Here is an 18,307-nt window from a genome sequence, read left to right on the forward strand (position 1 = left end):
CTTCCATTGAATGCCTTACCGTGCCCATTGCATTTCATAAGAAATAATTTGTGCTCAACTTTCAAATTATCTAGTAATGAACAAAGTATATTGTTCATCTCTAGCTTCGAAGCGATCGAGCTACCAGAAACGCTTTAAATGGATGTAATACCCTAATTAAAAGTAGCGAATTACACAAAGGTAAAGAAGGAGGAGGCGTGTTAATCGCAGTTTTCAAATGTTTCAATTTCGAATTTATGAGTACGAATCTAACTGTGAAGATCTCTGGGTAGGTTTGGAGTTGCGCAACGCTAAAAACAAGACAGAATACTTATATATCTATGGTGCATATCAACCACCTCCAGTTCAGTTACATATTTTTGAGCATTTTATTAACCACACTAGTAATGTAATGGAAAACCCTGAGGGAAAATTCATAATACTAGGTGATTTTAATTTAAGTAGTCTAAATTGGTATCGGTCCTCTGAAAATGAACTCCTTCCTATGCCATCAAACAGCTTACTTCATAATGTATTTACAGACTTTTTATCGCTCAATAATTTGGTTCAAAACAATGATCACTCAAACATAAAAAACAAAATTCTAGATCTTGTTCTCAGTTCTTTTACTATTACACAATTGTATGTGTGCTGCAACTCTCTATCGATAGTAGATCCACTGCATCCACCACTTGTAGTTAACATGTCTCTTGAATGTTCAGAGATAGATTCTCTGAACATTCTCTCAAACAAAGTGTGATGCTAGATTCCAATTTAACAAAGCGGATTATACTAAAATTATAAGGGACATCAATGATGTAAACTGGAATACTGTGTTCAAAGACTGCTCAACAGTTAATGATATGTTAGCATTATTTTACAAAATTTTGAGGACTCTGATATCGAAACATGTTCCTAAATACAAACGACGCAATAAGCATAACTATCCTGTATGGTTTTCTACTTCATTAATCAACAGTTTGCGAGAAAAGTATAAATTTAGAATGAAATTCCGTAAATACGGCAACCCTCGAGACTATTTAACTTTTACAATGTAGAGGGATGGTTGCGCACGATTACAGGATTTAAATTATGAAAAATATTTGGAAAGCTTAGAATCATGTTTAAAGTGTAATCCTAAATTATTCTGGACTTACATTAAACAAAAAAGAGGTAATAGCAGTACTTTTCCAGCTGAAATTTTTTCAGACAACAAAAATGCAACATATGGCCCCGATATGTGTGAGTTATTTGCCTCACAGTTTTCTTCTATTTATAACATGGATACCATCTCTGTTCCAACTGGGTCTCATGAGCCGACTGCAACCAGTACCTTAATGGCCCTTTCCGTCACAACATCTCAAGTATTTAGAGTGTTAAAAAGACTTGACACTACAAAGGGAGCCGGTGCAGATGGAATTCCGTCAGTCTTTGCAGTCAAATGTGCTAGTGCTATAGCAATGCCTCTAACTATTATCATAAATAAATCTCTCGGTACTGGTGTATTTCCATCTGCTTGGAAAGAGTCTCTTGTTTTGCCATTGTTTAAGAGCGGCAACCCTAAGCACGTCATAAATTATAGGCCTATAACAATAATTCCCGTATTTGCTAAAGTTTTTGAGGTTCTGGTATATCCAATTCTGTCATTCCATTTAAGACAAATTATTATAACTCAACAACATGGGTTTATGAAAAAGAGATCTACAGCTACTAACGTTATGTACTTTGTCGGTGATCTGTCTGAGGAAATGAATCATGGTCATTCAATTGACACTATTTATACCGATTTCAGCAAGGCTTTTGACAAAGTTAACCATGAACTACTTATTTACAAGCTTTATTCTTCTGGAATCGATGGTATGTTCTTAAAATGGTGCAAGTCTTACTTAACTAACCGTAAATCTTCTGTTGTCATTGGAGGCTATTCTTCTAAGCCTTTTACTACACTGTCAGGTGTCCCACAAGGCTCTCATTTCGGACCATTATTTTTTAACTAATTTATTAATGACATATACAATTGCTTTGAAAATTCTAGGTTTTATTTATTTGCTGACAAGTTAATTCGGCCGATGAAGCTCTTCTTCTTCAAAATTACTTAAATAATCTAGTAATCTGGTGTCAGGAAAATGGAATGAGATTAAACACTGATAAATGTCACGCAATCCGCTTTACTAGACAAAAAAATAATTTACCCACGAGAACATATTATGTTAACATTAACATAGCATTATTGCTTTGGCTGAAGTGAACCTCGTTAGGGATCTAGGGGTCATCATCGACAACAGGTTAAGGTTTAATTCCCATATTGATGCAATTACTAAAAAAAGCTTTCAGATTTTAGGCTATGTGTTACGCAACTCCAAGCCCTTTAAAAGGCCCACAACAAAAATCACCATTTATAATGCTCTAGTGCGGAGCACTTTAGGATATTGTACAGTCGTTTGGAACCCGCATTTCGATGTATATAACAAACGCTTAGAATCAGTTCAGAAGAGGTTTCTCTGGCATTTATCTTATAGCTGTAATCTAGCGATAAAAATTCCTTCTTATACAGGTAGACTGCAGTATTTCTACCTTAACTCACTTAAGTCCCGTAGAACTTTGCTCGACAGTATGTTCCTCTTTAAATTACTACATAATATTATTGATTCTCCTCATCTTATATCGAAACTAAACCTCGCTGTTCCAAAAACTCAACCGAGAGCGTGTAAGAAATATAATCCATTTCTCTGTAATTATGCAGGATCTAATTTAGGCTATTTCTCTCCCTTGAATAGAATTACCAGGGAATATAATAGTCATCACGATGAAGTCGACATATTTGATCATAACTTACATAAATTTAAAAAATATATTAAAACGGTTCTTTCAAGGGAGGGATGACCTTAATCGTTATTTTTCTTTTTTGTGTAAATTTATATAAATATTGTATTCATAGATATATAATAATTTATAGTTCTTATTTTATTTTGTGGCTTAATTTAATTGAATAGCATGTCATTTTCGCCTATAATTGAGGCATCACAGTCATCATCAGTGTTTCCCTAACTGTTACTATAAACATAATTGAACGTAGTGTTTAAATTCTCTCTGAACATAATAAATGTAATACCTATGTAATTATTAACATATTATATATAATACTTGTATAAGAAAAAATAAATAAAAAAGTTGTACCTATATTACACTATGTGTTATTAGAAACAAAATGCGAAAACTATTAAATGGTGTAAAATGTTCACACTATTATTTAGTAATTAAGTTATTGTAACACTGTAAGTTTTCCAAATAAAATAAAATAAAATAAATAAATAAATAAATAAATCACTTACCATGTGAATGTTTTTGTTTTTGTATTATACTGTGTCTATATTAGTGTATACCTTGTTGGCGGAATTTAATAAATAAATAAATTCGATTATCTAAGACGAGCTGATATTAAAAAATATATACTTAAATCCCCTTATATGAAAATGTTCACTCATTGTAATTGATATCCTGTAATTTAGCACAATAATTTTGAGTATGAGATTGAGTTCGTCTTTACATTGAGACCATAACCAAACAATATTTCACGGTCACGTCGAACAATGAACGATTCTACGCCAGTCAACCCTGGCTGTTGCTTCTCTGGCACAAGTGTTGAGGGAAGTATTGGTTAAGGCTTTGATCTGGTCTGTCCAGCGTTTAGAGACTGAGCGTTTGGCGATTAACTAAAACAAGTGCTTGACTGTGAGGAATATGTGGAAGATGATTTTTATTTCAGTTACATGATATATATACAAAATCCTTAAAACTAGTTAACCAATTACAATTGTTACTTAAAAAATATTTACAAGTTTAGAAAATACATACCAATACTAAAGCTTACATTTTGACCAATAGAAAAACGTTTCATTCAATAAGAATTGAGAATAATATTATGTGTTCTATCTCGCTCTAAAACTAATGCTATCTCAGTAAACTGGCCAGCGAGCGCGCGCTTGTGTAAACTCGCGTCGAACCTCGATCATCCGATGTCATTGAGCATTCAGCACCTTCTATGTCGCTCATTGATTAAAATTGCATGAATAGTGATTGACGCCTCGACGCTTCAGTCGAGTACGCTCGGCCTTGCTGTGCGGTTGTGTAACGCGGAGCATATAACTGATCACGAGAGTATATCTGCGGTCTTCGAGAGAACGTGACGATGCTTGTACTTCGATGAGATGACTACTGGTGATCTGTATGATTCTATGAGTTGATGAGATTATCAAATGGTTCTTAATAGAGCTAATATTACGGTATATAAAATAAAATGTTCTTTTCAGAACGAATCTTTCGGCATACCCTTATTACAGTTAATATGCACGATTAATATTTCTACGATCTATAATGCTACGAAGGTATTACGTTACAAGTTAGATATTAGACATTTGTATTAATTGATATTATTGGTTGTAGGTACAGCTACAAGTGCATAGGGGAGCGTCCTCTTGACCTACTGGCGTTGACCCTTCCCTGAGCAACAAGTCTCTCTATGGCATGCTCTCCACGTCTCGTGAAAGTATCTGAGGATACGGGCTCTGACTATAGAAGAGAGCCTTTCTTTCACCTTAAGCTCTTCAAGTATCGAGACGTTTGTGCGGCGTTTGGCACAACACGTCTAAATAAGCTGAGACTAGCTAAAATTGAAGGGTAAATATTTTCGAATCCTATTATCATTCAATAAAATCTATATAAATAAAATGATGGAGGTTTTCATTTGTACGCGCATCACGGATAAACTACTGGATAGAATTCAATTCAGTAAACTTTAATGCCTTGACACTTGGCCCTTACCTAAAATTCTATGATATCTTCATTCTAAAGTTTTACAGTACAATGATTTTTATAAGCATGACGTCCTCGGTCATATGTGGTCGTCGACGAAGTCGCGGGTATCAGCTAGTTTTGCTATAAAGAACTTAGCGACATCAAAATGTTATGTCAGCGTCAACTCTTAAAATATACTCAATACTGGCAGCACTGAATATTTGAATTATAGGCTAAATCTAATAACGAGTTGACAACACCGCTCTTTTCATCGTTGTTCTTATACCGTTTCGGAGGTTAGAAAAATGGTTAGTAAATTTTATATTTTAATTTAGTTGAATTAGGCGTTTTTCAGCCAATAATAATATATTTAGAGTAGCCTCCAACCAATTGGTGCGATAACTAATTCAACAATAAATTGTAATATTGTGATTAAGTGCGCGTGGATACGGCCATCGTGACACGCTTTGCATGTGGTTTTCAATCTTGATTTTACTTTATATTAAAACACAATTCCTAAATGCTTTTCAGACGCGTAAACGTCGTAACGGAGGACGAGCAAAGCACGGCCGAGGTCATGTGAAAGCTGTGAGGTGTACCAACTGCGCCCGTTGTGTGCCAAAGGATAAGGCAATCAAAAAATTCGTGATTAGAAATATCGTAGAAGCTGCTGCTGTTAGAGACATAAACGAAGCCTCCGTTTATACATGTGAGTTTACTATACTGGCTAATCTGACAAGATCTTAAGTTATTTTTCAGATTTATTTAAAATGTTAGTTTTAATTTTCCAATATAATAATTTTCTTCAGTGTCTTATTTCTGTAATAATGGGTATTATCAAAACAGTAACTGCAATGTGGTGGTAATGGTGATGTGATAAATTAGAGAAAAGGATTTGTTTGATTATTGATCAGACTCAGACATGGGATGGTTAATGATATTGCTGAATACCAGACATAGATAATGCTTCTTATAATTTTATTGTACACTGGGATGAAACTGAACAAAGAACTGCCTAGGGAAAATTTGTTGTCAGAGGCATGATTATTATATGAAAAACTAAAGAATTCAACTGGACTGTATTTATTCTGATACTGGTGAATTTACACCATAATCTCTTCATTTTAACTGATACAGCTGTATCCAACATTACTGCACACCTGACTCCCAATCTCTCAATGAGCTAATACAAAATAATCAAATGTAGTCTTATACTAGCAAATTATTTGGGAATTAACTTGAACTAAAAATTTAGGGAATTATGTAGGGCAGTAAAATATTTTTAGTAACTTTACTAATCACTACTTGTTTTTTCTAGCATTCCAGCTGCCGAAGCTATATGCAAAGTTGCACTATTGTGTCTCATGTGCAATCCACAGCAAAGTGGTGCGTAACAGGTCAAAGAAGGACAGACGTATCCGTACACCCCCTAAAAGCACCTTCCCAAGAGACATGGCAAGACCGCAAAATGTACAGAGGAAGTAATTTTACAATAAAATAATGTTAAATTCTTCATTGTTTTATTTTGAGTGTATTTTTATGTCATTAAATAGTAGTAAAAAAGAAGTTTTTGTCTAATATTACAATAACTATCTTAGATCTTTCACATAGAAAGCTAACAAGAAGAACCTACATAGTTGTCATAATTATATTCTGACCTAATTATTATGACATAAATAAATGAAAATACAACCTGATGAAATGATCAATTTTAAAGCTTTTCTGATTATGACTTCTCTAATATTATTCTCTGTGACAGCCATTCCTTTAAAAAGTGATTAGAACAAAAGGCATTTATTTTCTCAAAATTGATTCCTTTAGAATTCTTTGTCATTTCTAATAACTACTAGATACTACTACCGCTTCGGAAACAAATGGCGCTCTGAGAAAGAAGAAGTGGCGCAAGAAACTCCCAGTATTCTTTTTTTGCGCTCTTCAATATATATAAGACATTTGAAGTTATGTTATCACAACCATCTATGTTCTCTTACAACTTCAGAGGAGTCATTGAAGTGTCGCTGGCCTTTTAGGTGTTAGTATATTCTTTTTTTTCTTGAGATGAGGATACTATTAGTGTAAGGAGGACAATTCTTTGAAGCCCACATTGTTCAGGAATACTACACATCTGAATGGTGCATATAATTATTTTAGTTTGTGGTGCATAATGTTAGAAATAGGCTGCAGGAAACAACTATTCAGACAGAGTTAAGATATACTTCGCACAATGTTAAGTGATCGAGCCAATTAAGAGTAATAATAAAAAAAAAAATTACTTTGTTACAAATTTAAAAAAATACGGTACTTATTTGGTAATAAGATTCATTTTTAGTCATGCTGTATATTTGTCTGCTATCAACTTGTATTTACTTATTGGATAGCATATAAAGCAATACAGGCCACCGGTGGCCCGTGTACATGTTAGGTGACTTCCTACTTAGGCACCTAATAAAACAGGAGGCGCCTGCCTAATTATGTACCTAGGTCAAATATTAACTTTTGCTTTGTTTTTTATTAACTATTTTAGTAAGTATACTTCTTCATATGAAATTGAGTCGAATCACATTAAAAAATCACCAAAAATACAAATTTTTATGGACGCTTGACCAAAATGATAACTGCACAAAAGAGGGCAAATTTTCTGTATGTCATTTTTTTTTAATATGAGAGGGGGTAAACGCCCATGGACATCCCCAACAACAGGTGTGTCAAGAAATGCGTTGCCGGTCTTTAAGGTGGGAGTATGCTTTTTTCTTGAAGGTCCCTAAGTCGTATCTGTTCGGGAAGACCGCTGCCGGTAGTTGATTCCACAAAGTGGCTGTGCGAGGCAAGAAATTTCGGACAAAACGCGCGGTTGTGGAATGCCAGACATCTACGTGATGCGGATGGTACTTTGCACGTAATGTCCGGTGGTGGAATTCGGCCGCTGGAATAAACCCGAACAGCTCCTCTGAGCACTCCCCGTGATAAATGCGGTAGAAGATGCAGAGAGAACCCACATCTCTACGCAATGCTAGAGAATCAAGCCGATTGGAGATGACTTGATCGTCGATGATTCGAGCCGCTCTTCATTGTATGCGGGCAAATGGAAGAAGCTGGTGCTGGAGAGCACCCGCCCAGAGGTGAGAGGCCAGTTTCCAGTACTCCATGTGAGGCCGAATTTGCGCCTTATAAAGTTGCAGGTGGTGGCTTTTAGTGAAGTACTGTCTCGCCTTACTAAGTACACCAAGCTTTTTTGAGGCCAGTTTGGCCTTCTCTTCCAAGTGACCACGGAACTGAACGTCGCTCGATATATCGACGCCAAGTATGCCAATACAGGCTGTGGCAGTTAGAGGAGTGTTCTCGAATCGAGGGGATACGACAAAGGGAGACTTTTTAGTGATGAACGCACAAACTTGTGTCTTCTTGGGGTTGAATTGGACTAAATTTTGTCGGCCCCATTCCGAGACTGCAAAGCATAGTCTCGATTTCAGACACAAGTTTGTTCCGGTTCTCGTCGACGCTATCCCGGGACATGTTGGCACGGCCGGTGTAGGAAGCATATCCTGTGCTGTCGTCCGCATTGCTTAATATTCATTATATTGCTGATTTGCAGCATATCATTGATATGCAGAAGAAACAGCGTAGGGGATAGCACGCAGCCTTGCGGGACACCAGCGTTTATGGGTTTTAAGTCGGAGCATGCACCGTTGATAACAACCTTGATGCTCCGATCAGCCAAAGAGCTAGTGACCCATTTACACAACTTCTCGGGAAGCCCATAGGATGGCAGTTTCGCTATAAGCGCTTTATGCCACACCCGATTCATTCGATCGGGTGTGGCATAAAGCGCTTTGTCCTTCCTTCGCTATGTCCAAACTCACCGCCAACGCCTCTCCCTTCGACTCAACCGCTTGCGCCCATTTATGGGTGAGGTATGCAAGAAGATCACCAGCTGAGCGACCCTGACGGAAACCGTACTGGCAGTCGCTGATCAGCTGGTGCCCCTCTAGGTATCCCAAGAGCTGGCGGTTGATGATCGACTCCATTACCTTGGAGAAAATGGAGGTAATAGCAATGGGGCGGTAGTTGGACGGATCTGAGCGTACACCTTTCTTAGGGATCAGGTGCACTAAAGCCGCCTTCCATAATTTCGGGACTACGCCTGATGAGTAGGAGAGCCGGAAAATACGGGTTAGGACCGGCGCCAGTTCCGGAGCACATGTCCGCAGCACTATCGGGGGAGTGCCATCGGGCCCGCTCGATTTGTGAATGTACAAGGTGAGAAGCGCCTTAAGCACGGCGCCATGCCTGATTTTTACCTCCGGCATGTATGACTCGCACCGCGGAATATGCGGTGGTGGTGCACCTTGGTCATCCAGAGTCGAGTTGGACGCGAAGAAGGAGCCCAGGAGATCAGCTTTCTCTTTCGCGTCATGGGCCAGCGAGTCATCATCCCTGTGCAGTGTCTTCTGTCTGCGGAATGTCTTCTGGATAAGGATTTCCCCATATTGTCCCAGACAAAACACAATATTATTTGTTATGACAGAGTGAAGAAGAGCCGGTATCGCGTAATATAATGAAGTCGCACAAGCACAAACCACGGAGTCAGTACATCTGCGCCGTGGGCTAAAATGTATTCTGCGTTCTCCGATGATTCCAAGGGTTTACTAGTGCTGAGTAATACATATGCGTAAATATCCATCCCTACTCTATCCTACTGTTATTTTTTATGAAAATCAGGGACGAGGCGAACAGGACGTTCATCTGATGGTAATTGATACGCCCTGCCCATTACAATGTAGTGACGCTCAGGATTATTGAAAAACCCAAAAATTCTGAGAGGCACTACAACTGCGCTCGTCATCTTCAGACATAAGATGTCAAGTCTCATTTGCCCAGTAATTTCACTAGCTACGGCGCCTTTCAGACTTACGTAATGCTTACACATTTCTGCTTCACGGCAGAAATAGGCGCCTTTGTGGTACCCATAATCTAGCCGGCATCCGGTGCAAAGGAGCCTAGTAAAATTAATACTGTATGTATTTATGAAAATCTCCCGTCTACTTTTAGTGCCTACTTATCTCATTAAAGTTTTAATAACACAGTAAAATGTGTTTACTTAACATAGTATTATTAATAATCCAATATGTTTCGTGATCTTTGGCAACCCGGCTCCAGATCACTCCTGCGAATTTGGCCAGGTCGTCCTCCCATTTTTGGCGGGGTCTTCCCCTTTTTCTAATACCATTCTGTGACCTTTTTGTTCCACTTCTCCTTTTCACTACTAATATGCCCAGCCAATTTCCATTTGAGTTTCCTGATATTGGTTCCTATGTCTCGAACCTTTGTGCATTTCCTGATGTCTCCTAACCTGACTCGGTCTTGATCTCATCATGCATGCGGGTTGCCAATTACAGAAAGGAATGAAAAAGGTGGGAGGAGGCCTATGCCAATTGGCAATCAGCTGAAGACTACCTGGATTTTATTATATAAGTTAGAAATTGTACTTTTGTCAGGCTGAACGCGGTCCATATTATATAAATCTCTGCATTACCACTATAAGATACCTGCAGATAATTTTTTCAAGAAAATGCCGCTCCGGCTCCAAACAGAACAACTGAATTAATTAGTTTTTATCTTAATGGGTCGGTGCTTACTGCTTAACTCTTTATTCTCATGGGGTTATGTTATTTAGATTTAGTTTGTATGAAGCGGTATTCCAGTGTGCAAGTTACAAGCTGAAGTAAGACAGATAATCTCAGACATTTAGCATGCAAAGACAGTAAATCAACGGCGAGAGAAATTAATAAGAGTGGGACTTTTGTCCACTAGGCACATTTTGAGCATTGATAAATTGTTTATAAGTTGCAGTTCAACATTAATAAAAAATTAAATGTTTAATATTTAAGCTGTTATTTAGACTCGTTATAAAACCTTTCGATCGTAATAATAAAACGTATCTTTATTACATTTCAGATCTATTCGCTTCCTGGTTTAGGAAGGTCTTTTTTTAAAATCTGTGAGTCAATTTCTCAAAGCACTCTTACAAATTTTTAAAAATTAAATTGTGTTCTTTTTAAATACTTGCCCTAAGTGTATTATAGCCATGCCATGGAATATTCTGTTTAACAAAACATCAATGGAAAGGGATATTCACTGGTTCCACATTCAATTAAAACATCAGAAACTTTGTAAATACATATAAGGCAGGATTGCTCAAATTTAAAAACACGATCCAATTAATGTATTATTTATTACAATAAAATATTCTGGATACAATTCGTGTCATACAAGAAATTATTGAAATTTCATAACAGAATAAAACAATACCATATTTGGGTAAACACTGAAAAAGATGTCTGGACTATCCACAGCTGATGAAGGCAAAACACAAAAACGGTATGTGGTTGGGACTCTGCCTGACAGAGGCCACGAAGTACTCTATACATGGCACACTTATAAAAAGTGTGCTTATCAGTAAATATACAGTACACAGTGCTTCGGTAGTAGGCTACTTTACTAATGTTTTTAGGGTCGAGCTATTACTGAACAAGTCCTAATTTCTATAAAAATAATCCCACGTCAATTCAAATAAAAACTATATCTGTGTATCATAGTGATAAAATAGCAATCGATAGTCAGTCCGTGTTGTAACAAGTGCCTTATGATATAAAAAAATAACAAAAAGCATTCCATATTGTTCACAGTTATTTTACCCGCCTTAACATGTTACCCAATTTTACTGTAAACTAGGATGTTCTACAGTAACGAACATCAGTGCATATTTTTCTGTCACGCCATCTTTGATTTGCTGATAGCACAAGGCATGTTAGACTGCATGTTGTTGTTGCGAGAACAACAACTATCCTGGAGGTCTACTCGTAAAATCGACAACGATATATTCGGAACGATACGATAATACCCCGAATATAATACCCCACCCACCCTACTCTAACAAATGTTCGTATTCCATATCGTTTATCCTAACAACATTTATCATCATCATCTTTCTACGGATCAACGATCAACAAAATGACTTAAATTACTTGGTAGTAAAAAATTCCTGTTGAATAGTAAATCACAAATTATTATTTTAATAATATGAATTAAGTATGTATATTGTATGGCAAATATATCTATACAACTTGAAACGGCAATAGCAACGACAGCCTAGGTGTCGTTGAGATTATCGTAAAAGTGACGTTCGATTATATGTCAAATTCGAATATTCATCTCTGAAATTTTAGTAGGGTAAGGACCGATAATATGTTTCGTTCGTTCAATCATCTTTTCGACACTGAATACGATGTAAGTAAGAGTAGGAATCGACACGACTAATGCCACGATATATCGAATATCGATTTTAGGAGTAGACCCCCAGTAATGTTTTTTATGTCGCGCGTAATCTTGATTTGCAACAATTATAACTGTGGTTATCATTTATCTTAATGTCATCCACATGTCCATATTTGATTTTAAAAAGTACAGAGTAATAAAAATGGACTGCTTCGATTTTTCATGCCCACCTTATCTAATCAGGCAAAATAATCCAGGATTCTTTTACATGAACATTAAAACCTAAAAAAATATGATTAAAATTATTTACAAATGATTAAGGAAGGTTCGGTTTGAGTTTGTATATAGTTTGTGGTAGTTTTGACACGTTTGGTTTCTCTGCAGTATCCAAAGCTTCCTTCAAATTCTTTTCAAACACTTTCTTAACATCACAAAAGCCTTGTTTTGTCTTGCCAAATGAATTTGGTCCTGCCGATGTTGGGGTTTCTCTGAAAATTAGTAAAAAAAATATGATACTGAAATAGAAAAATCATGCTTCCTGTGAATATTATAAATGCAACATTGAGTTAATGTGTTCGTCTGTTTCGCTTTCACGCCTTAAGAGCGGCCAACCCGTCATATTTTTCATACATTCATATGCTCTTAAGTGAGTAAGGACTTTAAACTAATCTTTTTAAATAAAAACTGATAGGTATCTTGTGCATTGTATGCAAATTACTATCAGCAGAAAATACAAATTTCAAGACATAATTCAGCAAAGTTGATAAAATGTAAAGGTAAAGAAAGTTCACGCATGTAATGGAGCTTCGATGGAATCTCTGCACACTATTTATCGTTCAAGGTTATCACTTTCTCTTGGGTTCCTTCAACAGGTGGTATGTGGTGTGCGAGATCAGTTGGGGTGGGTGAAACCAAAAAAAAAATAGGAGGATGGCATATTTTTTCATTTTAAATTAATAAGGGGAGGGGGAGACTTAGCGATTAAAACGGTTTATCTCGATTTCCGGCGTAACTAGTAGTCCTACAAAAACTTAAAGAGCAAAGTTGTAGGTAATAAAAAGATCTACAACTTTGTTGATACCTACACTTTTTTTACACAACCTCAAAATTTATGTGAAAAAATTTTATTTCTATCTTTTTCAAGAAAACAAATATTTTTTCACGAAATTTGGTAAAAAGTTACCTCTTTGTATCCCAAAAACATATATATATAAACGTATTTTTTGAAATATTTATTTTTCCACCTCCAAAAGTCGGTGGGCCTTTTGTTCATTGAAATCTCTACTTTTTGATGGCATTAAAAATATACATTACTACAGAAAATTTTCTCAGAGAATGCAAAGAAACGAAAAAAACTATTTTTACACATGCAAAATTGAGCTATTTATTAAAACTTACACTTTAATTACTTGAAAAACCTAAGATTCCATGTTACATTGATAAACAAAAATTGGAAATCATAATATTGTAACTACTATTATAATTAACAAACAAACAAAAATACTTTTATTTCGTAGGTAAATTGCATTACACTTGAAGTAGGTATGTCTTTTTTTCTTACAGCTCGTTTGGAAGGTAGATCTACTTAGAGAAGAACAAGCAAGAAACTCTAAGGTTGCTCTTTTGAAAACTGAATAATGTAACAGATTCTTATTTTAAAATTAATTTCAATTACAATATATGCAACGTGATGCAACAGAATACACAAACGTCAATTACTTAATGCCTTACATGAGTAAGTAAAAAAAAGTTTGTGTGTCATCTCCGACGCATGACTGGAGTTTACTCCTCAAGAACGATTGTCTTTGAACAGGTACTAAACAAAATTAAGTCCAATGGAGTCGGTTACAAAATATAGATATAAAAAAAATTATGACTGTTCATTGTACATACATTTATGAAAATTTAATATACATTCACAAAAATCGTCACCCTTTTTGCGATAGAAATGACTGTACAATATTGAATATTTTTATTGAAAAGAGCGCAAAAAAAGAATGCTGGGAGAGTTTCTTGCGCCGCTTCTTCTCTCTCAGATCGCTATTTGTTTCCGAAGCGGTAGTAGTATCTATTATATTAGAAATTACATCAAAAAGAATTCTAAAGGAAACAATTTTGAGAAAATATTTATGCCTTTTAATAAAATAACTTCATAGTTAAGTGATTTTTCTTATGGTCAGGTACCTAATTATTAAAAATCTGTGATCAGCGCCATCTATCGAAAACTGTTATGTTGTCGTATTACTCGATAGATTCAGTGTTCGATTTGGAATACAAAATAGTTTATGAAAGTGACACTGGCTGATGTTTAATCTAGTATTATTTGTTTTTAATTTGAACTTAGATGGGATGTCTGTGGTTCAACGCCATCTAATAAACTTTAGGAAACTAACGTACATTAGCTTTTAGAATAGAATTAGAATTTTCAATAGTAATGCTAGGTGGCCGAAAGGAAAATACAATGCTAATTGTTGCCTTATTTGTAAGCCAACAAAGTCTGTTTTTATTTAAATGAGAAAAAGTTACTATCCCATTTGATGAGTAGATTTTACTCTCCATATTTTTCTCATACCGGGCACCATATATGAAAAAAAATGTAAATTAATAAGTAAAAAACATAGTTAAAGTTCTTGAGTACTTACTTAAAGTACAATACAATGAAAACATCAAAATAAGTTAATAAAGTTAATATGTAATACACCATCTACATTTTTGGAGAACATATAAGCAACTGGGTCAATATTTAGTGCAGTGATCATTTATTTAAAAAGGTTTAAACTATTTATTACAATATTGAGAGACCCCAAAAAATTGTAAATAACCTGTAAATACAAGTACCTAACATTTTATTCAAGACTGTGATAATTTAAAAAGTAACATATAAAAATACATTTAACAATAATGTGTAAATCAGTATAATAAATACCTTTTCACCACAGTGTGTTTTCCATGTTGTAACAAATATTTTAATATAAAGTTTAAATCACACAAAATCTTAAATATATTAATTTCACAATAAACAAGATTTGGCCCTTGTCATTTTATGAGTACAGAGTACAGACCCCTGTATGCAAATTAGACTCACATTAATAGTCCACTTTTAATTTATTCAATAGGGAGGTACTTATTGCCAAATTTCAAAACAAATTAATCTTATGACCTTACCATATAGGATAATTCACACATTCACACCTAGGCTTAATTCTGAAGTTAACAACTTAGATATTATCACCATGTGAAGCTCTGATATCACACCACCAAGTGTTCAATTTTATGTATTCTTATGCCATATCACATGTTCATTTTTTGTATTTATTTAATAAGTGATTATCTTTGTTGTTGACGTCGGCTCCGACAAAGTCATTCTCTCTTGATAAGAAGATAGTACACTACAAAGTGTTTAACCACATCTAGACATATGACATACGAATGTGGGGATCAACTGTGATTTTTTTATAATAATAAGGGATGAGATGAGCAGGATGTTCAGCTGATGGTAATTGATACACCCTGCCCTTTACAATGCAGTGCCACTCAAGATTCTTGAAAAACCCAAATATTTTAAGTGACATACAATTGCGGCCGTCACCTTGACACATAAGATGTTAAGTCTCATTTGCACAGTAATTACACTAGCTAGGCGCCATTTAGACCAAAACACAGACATGTTTACACATTACTGCTTCACGTAAGATATAGGCACTGTTGTGTTACCTATAATCTAACCGGCATCCTGTCCAAAGGAGCCTCCCACTGGTCCAGAATTTCTATGTTATGTTAATGTTAACACTAGGAACAAATGTAAACTGATTATGCCTACTATTTGGTTAAGATGAGTTGTAAGTCTTTTGTTGGATTATGTTTATATGCTCTAACAACATGATCCCGGAAAGTGTAAGAATCAAAAGTATTACAAATTAAATTGAAAGGAATTGTTGAAAACATTTGTGTGGTCTTAATGATACCAAAAGTTGGGAAGGGAATATGTTCGTAATATGAAATAATAAATTTATATTACATTGTAAAAACATTTAATATAAAAAAAGGGGACGAGTTTCTTGTGGCAGTTTTTCTCAGGTCAACTTATTCCAATTGGTGGTAGTTTTGATGTTCAATAAGTGATATTAAATTCTATTTTGAATAAAAAATATTAATTTAAAGAACACATTACTATATCTATAAACAAATCTCCAATTCACCATGGTTTACAAGAGTAAATCAGAGTTACAAGACAACCTAAACAGTTGGGGTCCAAATTAGTGTACTAAATATATTTAGCATTTGATTTTGCTTTCGCTCTAAAGAGCAAAACCTGTGAGCTACTCAAATCGCAAAGCCATGCATCTTTCTATCTCAGAAGCTACAGGCAAGCAAAAACACATCCTGGAATTCAATAGAAATTCATAATACATTTAAGTTTTCACTTTGGGGATTTTACTCTGATTTCCACAGGACCTTTTCAGTTTCTATACTGAATAATATATAAATATAAGTAAATTAATACAACTAACCTGCCAATATTCCTCATCCTCATCCGAGCTTCTGCAGGCATCTCTTCTGGTTCATCATCATCATCAGAATCATTAAAAACAGATGCAATGGTGGGTTTTGTAGCAGTCTTCTGTTTGCCTGGCCCACCAAGTGTCATTTTGATGGGCACTTTGGCTTTTTGCATATCAATAGATATTTTACTGATTCTTGGTGGTGGTGGTGGTGGCGGCGCTGGTGCCTCTTCATCTGACTCATCCCAATCAATAGGTGACTCCTTTCTTTTTTCTATAAAATTCAAACAAAATCTGTATACTTACATCAGGGGTGCTCAAGCTTGAAAAGCTGGTGATCTACCTTAAAATTGTTAGACTACAATCGATCGGCTCTGAGAGGCTCCAAGCATGTGTGATGAAGAATTGTCGTCTAGGTAGAATGTCACAATGACATTGATATTAGTTTTGCGCAAAATATGCATTATTTAGACAAGGTATGTGTAGGTCTGCTCTTGAATGTCAATGAAAAAACTCATAATTATTATTCAAAATTGCTTGTTTATTGGTTCTTACAAAACAAACGCGTTCTAAAGTTCTAAGCTTAACTAAATAGTGACTTTGGATGTTGAAGCGTGACTGCATGTCCTGAGCATACTTTTCATAAGATGGTACATAATTACCGATTTTAGTTTATTATACCGGATTATTTTCTCGAAATCGACTGAAAAAGCACTCGCGATCGACCTGTCGATCCCGATCGACCGTTTGAGCACTCCTGACTTAAACCATATTTAATTTATTATAGTTATTATCCATCTAAATATGTTTAATTAATATTAAAAAAACGCTAATGATGGAGGGTTATTAAATAGAATATACAAATAACTTACCATAATATTGTTCTCTTTTGTGACTCTTTTGTGTATCGGGTTTTTTTGTTTGCTCTTTCGGTGCATAGCCTCGTCTTGGAGACCTTGACCGACTCTTCTCCTTGCGTCTATCAGCATGCCTCCTAGAATCATCACGCGTCGATCGACTTGACCCTGCCAATGTAAAAACACTGGCAAAGATAAATAAATTATCTAGCAAACGTTTAGAACTGTTCAACCAGTTCGGATTTCATTTTAAGATTAATTTAATAATATTGTAAATACCCCTAACGAGTAACGAATACCTTTGTAATCTCGGTCACGTTCGCTCATTTTTATTATGGTATCCAAATGCAAAACGTAAAGCAATTTATAGCCTGTGATTATTATACATTTTTCGGTTGATAAGAAAATTTTCCTTAGCTTTCTCCTTCAAGAAAATATAAAGATTGCGTATAGCGTATCTACTTACAATCAAGTTTCAAATAATTAAAACTTTAATCTAAAATCTATAGTAGCCACTAGCCACAGCATTATCAAAGCAAAGCCATAGCACGAGACATTTGACAATTGACAATAACAAATTGCATTTTGCTGTCAAGTCGCAAGTGTCAGCAGTCAGATTGATACGACTTTTAGTTGACGCTACGACGTGTTTTTTCCAGGAGTTTTTGGCTCCCTAGTTTTCTAGGGTTCACTATTTCTTATTTACTTAATTTTTTGGTGATATATTTATTATTTTTTTAGATATAAAATAAAGTGAATTGAATAATTAATTGATAGCAGAAAATCAATAGCATTATTTTAAGAGTTAACTTAAAACTTGGTAACCATGTCGTAAAACTAATAACAAGCACCTTTAGGTACCTTTCTAAGGAATGAGTGGTTAAATTCTCTTTGTAAATT

The 18,307-nt window shown here is 35.3% G+C and overlaps 2 protein-coding genes across 2 annotated transcripts; one reads left to right on the forward strand and one right to left on the reverse strand.

Annotated features, from left to right (window-relative positions):
- Positions 1-4,924: 4,924 nt before the first annotated feature.
- LOC126965341 (40S ribosomal protein S26) lies at positions 4,925-6,284 on the forward strand. Its single transcript, XM_050808884.1, has 3 exons — positions 4,925-5,081; positions 5,305-5,482; positions 6,092-6,284. Exons 1-3 carry the CDS (start codon positions 5,079-5,081, stop codon positions 6,256-6,258), a joined length of 348 nt encoding a protein of 115 aa, XP_050664841.1. The 5' UTR covers positions 4,925-5,078; the 3' UTR covers positions 6,259-6,284.
- Positions 6,285-10,986: 4,702 nt separating this feature from the next.
- LOC126965332 (PEST proteolytic signal-containing nuclear protein-like) lies at positions 10,987-17,959 on the reverse strand. Its single transcript, XM_050808875.1, has 4 exons — positions 17,707-17,959; positions 17,423-17,575; positions 16,560-16,824; positions 10,987-12,536 (listed from the first exon to the last, which is right to left on the reverse strand). The coding sequence occupies exons 1-4, from the start codon at positions 17,732-17,734 to the stop codon at positions 12,365-12,367; spliced, it is 618 nt and encodes a 205-aa protein (XP_050664832.1). The 5' UTR covers positions 17,735-17,959; the 3' UTR covers positions 10,987-12,364.
- Between the last annotated feature and the right edge of the window lie 348 nt (positions 17,960-18,307).

Source organism: Leptidea sinapis, chromosome 7 (genome assembly GCF_905404315.1).
Source record: "Leptidea sinapis chromosome 7, ilLepSina1.1, whole genome shotgun sequence".
NCBI lineage: Eukaryota > Metazoa > Arthropoda > Insecta > Lepidoptera > Pieridae > Leptidea > Leptidea sinapis.

What these genes read in the sequence shown, in the direction of transcription:
- LOC126965341 (XM_050808884.1), top strand. An exon ending in CGAAGCCTCCGTTTATACAT is followed by an intron (nt 5,483 to 6,091) that starts GTGAGTTTACTA and finishes TGTTTTTTCTAG; the next exon opens with CATTCCAGCTGCCGAAGCTA.
- LOC126965332 (XM_050808875.1), bottom strand. Translation starts at nt 17,734, where the DNA reads ATGAGCGAACGTGACCGAGATTACAAAG. An exon ending in ACGTGACCGAGATTACAAAG is followed by an intron (nt 17,576 to 17,706) that starts GTATTCGTTACT and finishes TTACATTGGCAG; the next exon opens with GGTCAAGTCGATCGACGCGT. An exon ending in AGGATGAGGAATATTGGCAG is followed by an intron (nt 12,537 to 16,559) that starts GTTAGTTGTATT and finishes ACTAATTTTCAG; the next exon opens with AGAAACCCCAACATCGGCAG.